Raw genomic sequence first — 16,051 nt, forward strand, 5'->3', positions numbered from 1 at the left:
CTTTGATAGATTGGTTAAAGAAGAAATCATTTTTGGGATGTTATTGCTAATTGTAACTTTGACTATTGAAGAAAATGCTTATTTTAGTTCCCATCCTTGTATGCCCTGACTTCTCGAAAGAGTTTACCATTCAGTGTAATGCTAGTGGTCAAGATATTGGTATTGTCTTGCTGCAAGGGCATGGTGTGATTTCTTTTGAGAGCCGTAAGCTTAATGAAAAGGAGATGTAAATGAATGTTTATGACTAAGAGATGTTAGCCATTCTTCATGTTGTTAAGAAATGGCATCATTACTTATATGGCAGCTCGTTTAGAGTAATGAGCAACCATCGAGTCCTCCGGTACTTCTTAACTCAATCTACTTTGACTCCTAGGTAGAGGAGATGGGTGGCAACTTTGTAAAATTATGATTTTGACATCTCTCACACTAGGGACAAAGACAATATAATGGCCGATTCACTATCATGGATGTGGAATGCAGAGTGTCTCCTCTATTTTAGAGTTGCATAGTGATTGGATTAAAGAGCTTTATGAGGCTTATTTGCTGAATGAGGGCTTCTATCACATATTTTAGAGATTACAGCATGTGGTAATGGACCAAAACCCCCAATATCAACTCAAAAATGGCCTTGTACGGTCCCATCGCAAGATTGTCATCCCTACACTTCTCCCTTCACACAGAGGATTATGGAAGAGATGCATTCTTGCTAGATCGCAAGTCATTTGGGTGTTTTCAAGATAGGGATACCAAGTTTATGAGCAACTTTTGGTAGATAGTTTTCACAACTAAGGGTACCAAGCTTACTCCATCCACCACATACCACCCATAAACAGATGGTCAAACCGAAAGCATAAATAAATGGCTTGAGAACTACCTAAGGCACTTTTGTCGTGACGTACAACACAGTTGGGATAGTGGCTCCACTTAGCTAAATTTGTATACAACAACTCCACCCACTCGAGTATTGGGGTTTCTCCTTTTGAGGCACTATATGGGTATAAGGTTCCCCTCCCTACTGTCATGTTCAATGACAAGATCAATCCCCAGGGTAAAGAGGAGTTAGAGCACATGCAAGCCCTGCTTCAACAATGCAAAGTGAGTCTTAAAAAGGCACAAGGTCACATGAAGCTTTATGTTGATGAGAGAAGAAGGCATTTGGAATTCCAAAGAGGGAGAGTTGGTTCTATTGAAAGTGCCTAAGTCCCATTACTCCACTCTAAAGGATGGTAGAAGTAATAAGTTGGCCCATCATTTCTATGGCCCCTATCAGATCCTAAAGAGAGTTAGTGGCTTGGATTATTGATTAGAGCTTCCCTCCACCACCAACATTCACAATGTGTTTCATATAAGCTAATTGAAGCCCTTCATTGGCACCTCAGTGGACTATATGGAAGAGTTACCTCCCATAGACGAAGAAGGCATTGTTGAGCATATCCCTAAGACAATCATTCGACAATGAGATAAACACTTGAGATCTTGATCCATCAAGAAATACCTCATCAAATGGCAAGGCCTGCCCTTGGAAGAAGCCTCTTGACACCCAATCACTATCGTGGAAGAGTTTTCTCACCTCAAGTATCCTAACGAACTGAAGACTAGATATGGCCTGTTTTGACCCTACAAGAAAAAGATACAAAGCTTTGTATTCACGATTGTAAGAGGAGCCAAAAAAAGAAGTAACTAAGATCCTTGAGAGGATGCCACAGATACCGTTACAAAGCTTTGTATTGTTTTGACCCTCTTACAAGGAGCTTTGTATTGTCACAAATTGAAGATAGAAAGCTTTGTATTGACCCTCTTACAAGGTCTGATTTTCAATTTGTGACAATACAAAGCTTTGTATTGACCCTCTTACAAGGTCTGATTTTCAATTTGTGACAATACAAAGCTCTCAAATCAGATATTGTTGCATTGCAAGGTCCCTTGGGGGAAGGAAAGGTCCAACAAGAAAGGTAGCTTGGTTCTCCTCTCTAACTTTCAAATCTATGGTAGATGAATCGATCGGTTGGCCTCTATCAACCCCTAGCCAACAACATAGGAGAAAGCCAAGGATCCTAGGTCTTGTAAATGACTTAAACCCTACACTCTATCATGAACATAACCTATTAGATGTTCAACCAAATGACCACATATATCAAACTCAATTATGAAACTATTAGATGTTCACGCAAATGACCGCATGTATCAGACTTGGTCATGAACATGCGACTGTTTACAACATTGACAGATTGAAACCTGTGCATGACTTTTGCTATACAAGTTGAATTAAAAAACTTTCTTGAGCAAAGGGAGAGTAGAAGGTATGATACAACTCTCCAGAAGAAATCTTTGCCTAATTTTGAAACTAGGTACCTTGAATTCTGATCTATTTAGATTGCTATCTAAAATTCTTACATGTAATTTTGTAGAGCAGTACAACTTCTAAGCTTCATAGCTTGCACGTATATGGTCCAAATGGTACCAAACTTAAAGCAGTGATTGATAGAGTTCCAATGATTGTTGAATAATTATTTGCAATGCTCAAATGTGCATATATTAACACAAGCAACAAGCTTTAGATGGAGCTACAATCACAATTTGTGCAACATGCTAATTGAGATATGGTGAAAGTTGGGACATCTATCATTATAAGTTTTGATGGACAACCTATTGTGGGGTAGTGAAGCCAAGGGAACAACCATCCACACCACTAGAGAAAAAGGCCAGTGATTCACATGTTAAACATTCATTTAGTTATCCTTGGCACCTTATCAATTACCATTTCAAGTTCGGTACTATTTGGACTATGTGCATGTAAGTTATGAAGCTTAGAAGTCAAACTCATGTACAAAACAACATGTAGGAATTTTAGACAGCAGTCTGAACACAACAGAATTCAAAGTACCTACAACCATCCACTGGAGAAAGAGGCCAGTTTATTGTCCACACTCAATGATACATTTTGGGTCAAATATTTCATTCTTTGATAACATATTTAGCACTTTGCTGCTCTTGGATAGTGTACACTATTACTACTATTATCAACATTTGTTGGATTGTTACTATTGTTTCGGGATCTGTTTTGAGTATGACACTCTCTTGGAGCTAACATTAGCATCTCTAAGTCTTAGAGTTGGCATCATCATCTTCGACTCCTTCCTTGACTCAGCCTCGGTCCTTGAGACACAAAGGTTTGAGCCCCCCTAAAGTAAATTCGGTATATATATCCATTCATTCACATACTTTTAAAGTTCCATTCTTCTTAAGTTCTCCATCAAACTCTATGTTTGTCATATACTTTGCATTTCTTGCTCTATATTTGAGCTTTTCTGCACAACATGTAGTACCTTGGAGATGTTGTAAACCTAGCCATGTAAATATAGGTATGTCTTGAGAGAGTGATTGTTGTTACTAGTTATAATGTCACTAAAGCCAAACTACTTAGTTTGATATATAAGGAAAGGATTAAGCATCATATTGTATATTACATAAGGATTTCTTAAATTATTTTATGAAAAAATAAAAATTAATGCAATGAATTTATATATCTTATAGAAATTTACAAAAGGATGAAGGAAATTTCTTCAAATATGTTACATAGGGATATATAAAACATTCCTTGAATGTGTGTGATGTGTAGGATTTATACACAGTGACCCTTTGAGCACCTATGCTAGTGTCATACATTTAGAAAGGTCAACCTACTAGGTCCTATGCACATATTCAAGCTTTTCAACATCAAACTTGAGATAGAATAAGAAAGTTGATGCATTGGCAAGTAAGCTACAAGTTGTAGTGCAAGCTCTTCATGTCATGCAAACATTATATGCAAAAAGAAAATATTTGCAATACAAGGATAGATTCTTGAAGTCATTGATGCTTTCAAGCCATTACACTATGCAATACAAGGATAGATTCTTGAAGTCATTGATGCTTTCAAGCCATTACACTATGCTACAAAAGAAAAGATTAGTACATAGAGCGTTAATGCTTAGATAAAATCTAATTCATATATGGGAGGAGAATATACTTAGAAAAGCCATGATGATAGTGGTTATAACAAAGAGAAAGTTACTTTCAAGGTCTTGAAAGCTAGCTTTTTGTTTTCCTTCCTTAGTCCATGATGCATAATAGGAATGCAAAACATGTCACAATTGCCAAGAGAACATTGATAAGGAATTGATATGTAGAACCTCAAAATGTCCATTGTAGCTTTTGATGCATTTGTAAATTGGGAGAATGATGCTATTGTCCTACTATAAAAGTTTGGAAGTAGCTAAAAATAATTGGGAGGCTTGAGGCATCAAAATACACCTTGTGATATATTCTAGTAGAGAATGCAAAAGTTATAGCTATAGCAAGTCAAAGCTTCAATAGGGTATCATCATATGCAAACAAAGAAGAGTATAGCCAAACTCAATGCTTTCTCATCTAGAAAGGGGATCATAAAGGACATAATGAGATATAATTCCAAGTTTAACTAGTTTTCCTATCAACTAGGCTTGATTATACAAGTGAACTAAGTAGACACATGGAAAATGGATACATGCTAAAGCTTTATTTCAAATATAATATCTTCCAAATGTGCAAGTATTGGGCTTTGATCATAAATAATCAACTAGGGTACGGTAAGTAATTGACAGAGGAGTGCAAGTGGTATGGACACCAAACTTGAGTAAATGTCACACGGAGTAGGAAGTAATTTTTGCTTAGTTTTCTTTCGAAAACAACCTTTTTGTTGTTCCACTTATTCAAGTAATTCACACTTTCCATCCACCATTAATTACTATTATTGTTGCATTGCCTTGTCACTATCAAGTCATCACCACCATCTTCATTGCAACCACTGTTATTGCTATAATTACCACTGCCACCATCACCATGGCTCCCTCTCCATATCATCATAGTCATTACCACTCCCACCACAAGCTTTCTTAGTGCTTATTTAGCACATGCAATATGTTGGAACATTTCCGTCCTAGTACCTACCACCAACTTTCTTAGTGCTTATTTAGCACATGCTATATGTTGGAACTTTCCCAATTCTTGTAGGATCACCTTGCTTTTAGGGTTATCATATACAACATGCTAATATCTTATATAGATTATTGACAAAGTAATGCATTACATTTATCAACCTCAAGGTGTTGTTTATTGAACATGATTAGCAGTTGCATCAACATGTCCATATGAAAGAGGTCTCTAAAAATGTCATCACCTTTTAAGATGCATTGCCAGTTATAGTGAGATGTTAAAAGCATGTAAACATTATTATATTGCTAGAAATCTTATTTTGTAGGGGATTGATATGATGAGTTATGCAACTTTTTACACCCAGCAATGCATATTAGGTAGGGTCCACTAGTCCTTCACATGCAAATGTTATGTTGCTTGGTGGTGGTAGCAACTTTGTGCTATACATCACCTTTTAAGATGCATTGTCAGTTATAGTGAGACGATAAAAGCATGTAATCATTATTATATTGCTAGAAATCTTATTTTGTAGGGGATCAATATGATGACTTATGCAACTTTTTACACCCATCAATGCATATTAGGGTACACTAGTCCTTCACATGCAAATGTTAGGTTTCTTCTTGGTTGTAGCAACTTTGTGCTATTATGGAAAGCTATTGCATGAGGAAAGCAAACTTGCTACTCAATTGCCCTTATGTAGACTGGTTCTCTCACTATCACATGCAAAGAGCTATGCTGCAAAGCAATAACGATTGCCAGAATGGCATCATGAGAATTCAATCAAGTAATGCAAGTTCGAGAATGCCAATGTACATTACAATTTTGAATCAAAAGAAAGGAGCCAGGTATAAAAAACTAAATTTTCTTTAACTAATTTTATTTAACAGCTTTCATTGGTCGAGACTAGTGTTCACGGACAAACTTTTTGGCGGCGGTGGATACAAAAACCTTTTAAGTTAAAATTTTGAGATTTTTTTTTTGAATCAAGTTGTATGAATTTGGGGGGGGGGGGGGGTGACCCCCCTTGTGAACTTTTGGGTGTGTGAGTCTAATGGAAAAAGAAGTCATATGAATTTGTTATTTCTAGAATTAAAAATTGAAAGTTTCAATTTAAATTTTGGAGGTGTTTGTGAGATTTTTGTAATTTGCATTGGTTTTGTCCTGAACGCTCCCGGACATTTTAAGTTGTAATAACCAGGATCCTTTCGCGAGGAAACGTGCAGTCTCAGTAAGAGAAGATACATAGTAAGAGGAGGAGGAGAAGCTGCAGGAGAAAAGAGGAACAAGTAGAAGGAAGAGAGTGGCGCCGGACCAACATGATTGACTCAGACGGAGACAAATTCAAAGACGACGATGAGGGCGGCCCTTCTCGTCCCGGAGTCACCATTGAGCCAGAGCAGCTCAAGCACGTAGAGGATGGCATCCAAAATTTGCTTCAAGACTCTAAACCTTCAGGTTCGGGAAGAAGGAAACCTGTTATCCTGATCGTCATTGGCATGGCAGGTATGGAAGACAGACTTCTTGTTATCCCTCTGTTTTGTCCGGGTGATTTCTGTTGTTGTTGCAGGGAAATGGGAGCATCATTCATGCCTGCGTAGCTTCTGAGATTTCGGTGGGAGCAAGACATAGGCATAAGAACTGATGCAAAGCACGTTTTGTGATCACCGTCTGCATGTACATATACACGTATAGAAGACACATCTCAATTGTACACTGGCTTCTGGTGCACACTAATTGTTACACATGCTTTGTCTACGACATTCAGTTGTGTCTGATGTGCTTCATGTACGAACGTACACCAGCAAGTATGCAGCCCCACACACACACACACAAGTTACACACTTGTTTCCCCATTTTTCGTCAAAAGGCAGCAATTACAGCTTGACATGATTATGCAGAGACTTGTTCGTCCTTAGTTTCTGAAAAGCTTCATACTCAACATTCTTTTGTGGTGAACCAAGGTAGTGGCTTTGTGTAGGGTTCTCTCTGCTAAACTTGTACTCATTTCTTTAAGCATGTTTCATTTGGTCATAACATACTCAAATTTGTGGTTACACAGACACACATGTATGCATGCATGCATGACCCACCTACTGACCCCTACAATCTTGTGAAATCTTGTGCTGCTGGTTGATAGACAGAACACCTAAGGCCCTCAAGGGGAATGATATCTTATGTCTCCTCTTGGAAACAGTATATGCTTCTTATGTGTTCTCACAACTTGCATGATAGTTGATACTGCCCTTTGGACAGCCTGAAAAATCTGAGCATTAAAGGGAAAAAAACCTAGGAAAACAAGGATAGACTGCACCTAAAACTGACAAAGCAGCACTACCAACCTCAAGCAGCAGTTTACTAGGTAAATGTCTTAGGGTGCCAATATCTCTAGCTACACTAGGCACCTAGCCCATGTTCTCATGCTTAAACCCAACCTCAGGACTCATGTAGTCCCAATTGGGCTTACGCCTGGACTATGACCTGCATAGCTCCATTGATTGTAGATGAAGCAATGGTGTGGCAGCTTGCCATGTGGCAGATGACATGGGGACTGAAATTTGAATGGACATCTGACATGCAAGTGACAAGTGGACAGTGGCCAGTTAGTCAGATGGGCTGCTACTGAGAATGTGGCAGGGTGACATGCCATGTGTTACCTTGTTTGACCTGATTTACCCTGTTGCTGCACATTTCTGTCCTGTCTTAAAATGCAGATTGTAGCAGCCCACTGCCTTCTGACCTGACTGCTCCAGCTATCCATGCTATCAGGCACTGCTGTCCAGACCTGCCCTCCCTAAAATGCTCTGCCTTTGCTGCCTGCTAACATCTGGGCTCCAATGTCCATTGGAGTGATGCCAGAATCTATCCTGCAGTTTGGGGTATTTATGACTCTGTGGCTCTTGGCAAATGGTTGGCCAATCCTGAATCCTGATAAATCATGCGGAGAGCCTTCAGGCAGTCAGGCAGGCAGACAGTCCCCAGGCAGTGGGCAGGCTGCACAGGCAGTTTATGGGCAGTGCGGGCAGTCAGGCAGGTCCAGGCAGCCCACAGGCAGTCAGCCATGTGGCAGAGCAGTCGGCCAGATTCAGCCTGGCTGACCTGCTGGGTGTTTATTTATGTCAGAGAGTGTGGTCAGGCTGAGTGCGTACTCCAACACACATTGTGTACATGTTCTCCTTTGGATTCAGCGTTCAGTCTTTTCCGAGTTCTTTTTTTTCATGAAGAAGTTTGAAATAATGTATAGAAATATCTATATCAGGCCTTTTGGCTGACCAAGCACAATCATAGGCTTTTCGAAATACATCAGGCCTTCAGGGCCCAGGCCAACCAGACATAAATGGCAAGAGCTGTCACGAAGCCAAAAGGCTAACAAAAGAGCACAATGCACGAACAAAAACCCTCTAAAAAGCTATCAAGCACCAATCCACAGGAATGTAGGAAGGGGATCATCAAGATGGTACAACAAGGGTGGAGCCAACAATGTCCATGTGCAGAGCAGCCACCTCTCAATAATGAGATCAGCTGAAATCATGGAAGAAATCTACGATAATAGCAAGCCTTGCACTTTTCCTACATGGCCCTGGATACCTAAGGCCGAATCAATTATAAAGACATTTCTAGTCCGCTAGATATGCTAAAGCTCATGAAGTGAAAGAGCCAAGGATGATGAGACTGCAATGTGGCCGAGGAACGCATCTTGCCAAGGAGCCAAGAATGGATTGTGGCAGTCTTTGACTTGTCAGCAAGGTCCACACTTTGGAAATGAAGTCCAAACTTGTTTGGCAATCAGGCAATAAATAAAAAGATGAGCCGGTGTCTCATCACAAGTAGTACAAAATATGCATCTGCACTGACCCTTGGGATATCTTTTAGGCCCGCAGCACATTGTGTGTGGGGAGACCCTCAATGAGAAGCCTCCAAAGAAAAACTTTCCCTTGATAGGGAAGCTTTGACTTCCATAACCGAAGCAGGTGATCCCTCCACTTAGCTGCAGTGTCATGAATCGACCAAACTTTGCAAGCTTTTTCAGTAATCCATCTCTTACCCTCCACCATTTTGTGGTAAAATTGATTAGCTAATCACTTTAGAAAATTTGGGATTGCACCAAAGCCCAATCTAACCATGGCGATAAGGGTAAAGGAGCAAGTAGGGGAGAGTGCCTTCAAAGGTGGCCCTCCAAGGTTGACCAGAGTAACCTGTAACCGCTTAGAATTGGAAAGTATTGGCAAATGCGGTGTGAAGAATAAACCCTCACCCAACCCAGGATAGCAGCATCCTAGATTGTGTTTAGGCCCAATCTTGCCATAATCAAATTTAGCCCTTTGCAATTGCTTGTCAGGCTAGCCAAGCAGCCTAGAAGTAGCCAACACCATTTGTTTGCAAAGAATTCGCTTGAAGTCTAGAGGTGCGCGAAGAGAGTCATGCCATGATGCAATCAAGTGGGTGCGAAGAATAGACTTAGAAGTTCTAAATGATTGGGTGGACTTTAGGATATTCCATCATGAGGCCTTGAAAGTAGTATGTCCATGGGAAATGCCCACATCCTCCATAAAAAACTTGGCAATATCGGTCCAAGGGTGATGTTGAACTCATAGAACTTGTAAAAGAGCAAACCTCAAATCTATCATGTGGATTTTCACATCCAACAAGGTAGCACCACTTAATTGTTTTGGCGTAATCACATGTTGCTAGGATATCCTCACTTGGCCCATACAATTTCCTTGTTTTTTCTAGAGCACGAAGTTGATAGGCTGCACTAGCTCATGCAATGACTTTCATGTCCATGGAAGGAGTGGCAAAAAATATGAAATCATGCTGACCATGATTGTTTGGGCCACTTTCAATCGCACATGTTGAGGACAACCATGAGATTTCCAAAACATAAACTTATCATATGCAGGAAGACATCTAGTCGAGCAAGGCTTGAGCCACCCCTATGGGATAACCTAGGTGGTGAGTAATCTCACCTGGAAGAACCTGTTAGAGAGATCACAGCCAGGCAGGAGGTTTCAGCCTGGTACAGTCGGACTGCATGCAGTCGGACTGCACAGTCGGACTGCCATGTGGCAGTCCGACCCACTGCAGGCAGTCGGCTGCATTTAATGCAGCCGACTGGGCATTTCTGGCGCCCTATTTTCCAGGCAGTTGTCGGCTATAAATAGCCGACATTCTCAGCAGTCTGACACACTTCTCTGCTCGCAGATTACAGACCGGTGACACACGCAGATTCCGTCTCTGTTCGCAGATTTCAGACAGGAGACAGTGCAGACTGCAGCGGACTTCGAGGTGAACAGCAGGTTGCATCGTCGAGGTGGAGACACGCAGTCCAGCACACTGCGCCCGTGTATATATCTGCATATCTTTGTATTCAGCACTCTTTATACAGCAGATCTTCATCTTCCACTGTCTCTTTCTCTCTCTTCTCTCTTTGCGTTCTCTCTCTCTCAGTCCTACGCTTCCGCACCGCTGCACTCTAACATGGTATCAGAGCAGTGTTAGAGGGCTGACTGAGCGCAGAATCAACTTGAAGAGGAGTCTCCATCGCGACACAAATTTGCGTTTTTTGCGTTTAAGGGCAGACAGGAGGGCTGCGCCTTGGAACAAGGCTGAAACAAGTGTGGGCGCGCAAGAAAGGAGTCCAGGTGGTGGATTTGCTGCTGTTTGACGCGGAGGAAGTTTGAGTTTTCAGCCTACAAGTGCAGGTTTTGCTTTTTCATCGCCTCCGGCGGATGAAGAAGGTTCAGGACGCGGAAGAGCCTTAGCAGGCTGAGTTTTCCCAGTCAGAGGGGGCTGCTTTTGCGTTTGTGAAGGCATTACAGCTGAAGATGTCTACAGAGATTGACTTGGAGTTCCAGGCAATTACGGATCGGAAGGTGCATGTCTTACCGGCTCTTCCTGCAGATCAGAAGCTCGACGGCGACAACTACCGCATTTGGCGCGTCATGATGTTGGCCATCCTTGAGTCCTATGATTTGGCGGAGCTGGTACAGGAGGAGATTGACCGGCCCTCGGTAAGAGATGAGTCCAAACTCTCTTCCGATGCTCGTGCGGAGTTGGCCAAGGCTCAGTCTCATTGGGACAAACTGAATGGCAGGATTCGTTCCTTTCTTTTTCTATTATGTACTACAGCCGTGATCGCTCACATCGAGCACTTGACGGTGGCTCGGGAGATATGGTTGGAGCTTGATCAGATGTACAATCGGATGACCCTAATGAAGCGGGTTTCTTTGGAGGTACAGATGCGGACCTTGTCCGTAAATAAGTCTTCTTCGCTACGGGAGCACATTAACAAGCTAAGGCAGCTTCAGATGCAGGTTCAGAATGCGGGGAAGCCGATTTCCTCCGAAGACATGGCATGGCGATCACACTTTTGTCCGAGTTGCCGCCACGATTCGGTACATTTTATTCTGCCCTTATTGCTTCGGGGCGAGAGTCTACTCTTCGGTGGGAAGAGTTGGTTTCTACGGTCTTGGACCAAGAGGAACAGTTAAAGGGACAGAATGCCTCCAAGTCGGAGGCGCTGACAGGTCAAGCCTCTCAGAAGAAGGGGAAGGACCAAAAGAAGAAGAAGGGGGATAACAAGTCCAAGAAGGACAAGGACAAAGACTCCACATGCCATATTTGTGGAAAGACTGGCCATTGGAAGAAGGATTGCCCTGACAAAGACACGAAGGACACCAAGAAGAAGGACACCAAGGATTCTGGAGCGGTGGCTGCACCCTCATCAGCTGCATTTCTTTATCTAGCTGTCATTGAGGACGCTTCACCGAATGCTTCTGATGCTGCGATGACGGCTCCCCAGGCTCGAGAGTGGATCGTTGATAGTGGTGCCTCACGGCACATGACTCCTTCATCAGATGGTGTTGCCCAGTTGCGACCCTCGCGTGGGCAGATTGTCATTGGAGACAGCTCTTCAGTATCTATTGCAGGTCGGGGTAAGATGCAGCTTATTCCCGATGGACAAGGTGGTACCCATACCTCAGAGGTTTCGCATGTACCAGGTTTAGGGTACCATCTTCTTTCAGTTCATAAGATTTGCTCCCTTGGCCTTTTGGTGGAGTTTGATAGTACTACGGTGCGAGTCCTTGATCGTGGATCGAGGAAGGTTCTATCATCTGGATATGAGGAGAACGGCATTTATAAACTGAAGTCTTTCACCGCCCTCTCTACTCTTCTTCTTACCTCTCAGTCACAGTCAGAGTTATGGCATGCACGGTTTGGTCACCTGAACTATGATTATCTTCGGAGGGCGTCACGTGGACAGCTTGTTCGAGGGTTGCCGGATATAGTGGTGAGCCAGCAGCCATGTGTCTTCTGCATTCGGGGGAAGTAGCATCGGGATGCCATTCTCCACAGCTTCGCGGCGGTCTACTTCACCGATGGAGCTAGTATCTACGGATCTATGTGGCCCTATGAGGAATGAGTCCTTGCGTGGGAGCTCGTACTTCATGCTGATCGTGGATGGCTACAGCAGGATGACTTGGGCCTATTTTTTGGCATTAAAGTCAGAAGCTTTCTCACACTTCAAGGATTGGCTTCTCTTTGAGGAGAACCGATCGGGCCGGAAGTTGCAGACCTTGCGATCTGACAAGGGTGGTGAATTTGTTTCTAATGAGTTTGCTCGGTTTTGTGCAGATAAAGGAATTCACCAGGAGTTTGCCAATACCAACACTCCTCAAGAAAATGGCATTCTTGAACGGAAGAACCGCAGTGTGATCGAGATGGCGCGCACCATGATGGAGCACTGACAGACCCCTCAGGTTCTGTGGACCAAGGCTGTGGCTAGGCCGTGGAAGGGATGACCCCGTTTGAGGCTTATTTTGGGACGAAGCCAGATGTTTCTTACTTTCGGGTCTTTGGGTGTGATGCCTATGTTCACATTCCCAAGGCTCACCGTGATAAATTTGAAGCAGCTTCTCGCAAACAGGTATTTGTTGGCTATAGCTCCCAATCCCAAGGCTACCGACTATATGATCCCGTCAAGCGGGATGTGTACACTAGCCGCGATGTTCGGTTTGTGGAGGTTCCGGCTACTACAACGGGTGAGGAGCATCCCGTTCTTGGAGATCCAGGGGAGAGTTGGGCTCCTTCAACAGTTCCACTGGAGCCCGTGCCTTTTGATTATGATTCTGTTTCTGACACAGAGTCTACTGTTCCACCGGTCACCTCCGAGGAGTTACCACCGGTGGATATTCCAGAGTCTTCTGCTGATGGAGAACGACGAGGAGAGGTTCGGCCTCCTCCTCGCTGGGCCCATGACACACTCCGTGATTCAGGGATCGAGAGGGTTCCTGAGGAGTGGGGACCGCAGGATGGTCCGCGGCGGTCACGGCGGCACCAGGCACATTCTACGGAGCTTGTTTGCTCCAACTATTGTTTGATGACCCGTGTTATGCAGGATCGAGAGCCCACCTCCGTGAAGGAGGCTTTACAGTCCGCACCATGGAAGAAAGCTATGGAAGCCGAGTTGGAGGCTATTGAGAGAAATGGCACTTGGTCACTTGTGCCCCGCTCCCCGAATAAGAAGGTGATTGGCGTCAAGTGGGTCTTCAAGACCAAATACCTTAGCGACGGTTCTTTGGATAAGCACAAGGCTCGCCTTGTTGCTAAAGGTTTTGCACAGCGCCCAGGGATTGACTGTCATGATACTTTTGCCCCCACAGCTCGTATGGCGACCATTAGAGCTGTTCTTGCTTTGGCTGGCCATAGGAGATGGCTTGTTTACCAGTTGGATGTGAAGTCGGCCTTCCTCAATGGTGATTTGAAGGAGGAGATCTATGTTGAGCAGCCTCCTGGCTTTGGATCTTCAGATGGGAAAGTCTACAGGTTGAAGAAGGCCTTGTATGGCCTCAAGCAAGCTCCGCGTGCATGGAACGAGAAGATTGATTCGTTCCTCCAATCTCAGTTGGGATATCGGCGTTCCAAGGCCGATCCGCAGCTTTATGTTCACACTTCCGAGGATGGTTGTGTGCTTTTTGTCTTATATGTTGATGATTTGATTGTCATAGGTGATGATGCACAGCAGGTCCAAGAGACGAAGTCAGCTTTACATCGGACGTTCGAGATGACGGACTTGGGTCTACTCCATTTCTTTTCAGGCCATGAGATTTATCAGTCTCAGAGGGGGATCTTTATCTCTCAACAGAGATATGTACAGGAGCTCTTGGTGTCTTTTGAGATGGAGGATTGTCGGGCCCTATCTACTCCTATGGATCCGAACTGGAAGGCCACTTCCCATTCAGCTTCTCCTTTGGCGGATGCGTCCCGCTATCGTCAGTTGATTGGGTCCTTGATTTGGCTTCTCAACACTAGGGTTGATCTATGTTTTGCTGTTGGGCTCTTGGCAGGGTTCATGAGTGAACCTAAGACGGTGCATTGGCAGGCTGCTCAGAGGATACTTCGGTATTTGAGGGGGACGTCTGATTTAGGGATTCATTACCCCGCAGGGACAGATGGTTCAGATCTTGTACTTGCAGGTTGGAGCGACTCGGATTGGGCCGGTGATGTGGACCATAGGCGGTCTACTACAGGTTACTGTTTTACCTTGGGTGCAGGTGTTATTTCATGGAGTAGCAAGAAGCAGCCCACGGTAGCCCTTTCGTCTACTGAGGCGGAGTATCGGGCCGCGTCTTCCACCACATGTGAGGCTGTGTGGCTTCGGAGATTATTGGAGGAGCTTGGGTGCTCCCAGACTCGTCCTACTTTGCTGCAATGTGACAATGAGAGTTGCATTGCCTTGGCACGGAACCCTGTTTTTCATGCCCGGACGAAGCACATAGAGATCCAGTACCACTTCATCCGAGAGAAGCTTTTGGATGAGACCATCACTGTGGAGTATTGCAAGACGGAGGACAATCTTGCGGATTTGTTTACGAAGGCACTTCCCCAGACTCTACTTCGGAGACATTCCAGATCCCTCAGGCTTCTGCCCTGCCCAGGCTCTGAGAGGGGGTGTTAGAGAGATCACAGCCAGGCAGGAGGTTTCAGCCTGGTACAGTCGGACTGCACAGTCGGACTGCCACGTGGCAGTCCGACCCACTGCAGGCAGTCGGCTGCATTTAATGCAGCTGACTGGGCATTTCTGGCGCCCTATTTTCCAGGCAGTTGTCGGCTATAAATAGCCGACATTCTCAGCAGTCTGACACACTTCTCTGCTCGCAGATTACAGACTGGTGACACGCGCAGATTCCGTCTCTGTTCGCAGATTTCAGACAGGAGACAGTGCAGACTGCAGCAGACTTCGAGGTGAACAGCAGGTTGCATCGTCGAGGTGGAGACACGCAGTCCAGCACACTGCGCCCGTGTATATATCTGCATATCTTTGTACTCAGCACTCTTTATACAGCAGATCTTCATCTTCCACTCTCTTTCTCTCTCTTCTCTCTTTGCATTCTCTCTCTCTCAGTCCTACGCTTCCGCACCGCTGCACTCTGACAGAACCACACCTACCTATCACCCGAAGTTATTCAAGTCCCTCTCTATACAATTGATCAATGTAGATTTCTATGCATCGATATATAAACGCGAAGCAAGGCTTGAAAGTGTATCTCAACTAGAAAGTGTCAATCCAATGATCTCTCCATCAATAGTCAACTTACCCAATAGAGAGAGCATTGGATGTGTCACTAAAGCAAACAAAAAGGGACTAAGAGGGCATCCCTGGCAAAGTGAGCAAGTAAGAGCAAACTTCTTAATCACTCCCCCATTAAGCATGACATGCGCCATTGCATCAGTGCTGTTCGTATCAATAAGAGAGATCATTCGAGGCCCAAAACTCATAGTAGATATTAAATGTCGTAGAAACAACCAGTTGACATGATCGAATGTCTTCTCAATATCCAGTTGGATCATTATAACTTGCTGGTTAGAGGCTTTTGCATAATCAATTCCCTATTGTACATTGAGAATAACGTGCATGATGTTGTGTCCCTTGATGAAACCATATTGACGTGGGTGAATCAAGTGCATAAATTTTTTTTGTAGTCTATTCGCAATGATCTTCGACAAAATTTTATATAAGGATCCCATAATAAAGATGGGCCTCCATTGTTTGAAAGTTTGAAGTGAGGGAATCTTAGGTAATATGTGAAGCATTGCG

The 16,051-nt window shown here is 43.8% G+C and overlaps 1 protein-coding gene across 1 annotated transcript in view; it reads left to right on the forward strand.

Annotated features, from left to right (window-relative positions):
- Positions 1-6,138: 6,138 nt before the first annotated feature.
- The window catches only part of LOC148009256 (GPN-loop GTPase QQT2-like), a 65,433-nt gene continuing 55,520 nt past the window's right edge, over positions 6,139-16,051 (forward strand). The window contains exon 1 of the mRNA XM_087673553.1: positions 6,139-6,459. Within this exon, the coding sequence (XP_087529679.1) occupies positions 6,273-6,459 (187 nt within the window). The 5' untranslated portion in view covers positions 6,139-6,272. The remainder of the gene's footprint in view (positions 6,460-16,051) is intronic.

The sequence above is a fragment of the Lygodium microphyllum genome, unplaced genomic scaffold (assembly GCF_053477565.2).
Source record: "Lygodium microphyllum isolate KBCC unplaced genomic scaffold, Lygodium_microphyllum_v1.1.10 scaffold_31, whole genome shotgun sequence".
In the NCBI taxonomy this organism is placed as follows: Eukaryota; Viridiplantae; Streptophyta; class Polypodiopsida; order Schizaeales; family Lygodiaceae; genus Lygodium; species Lygodium microphyllum.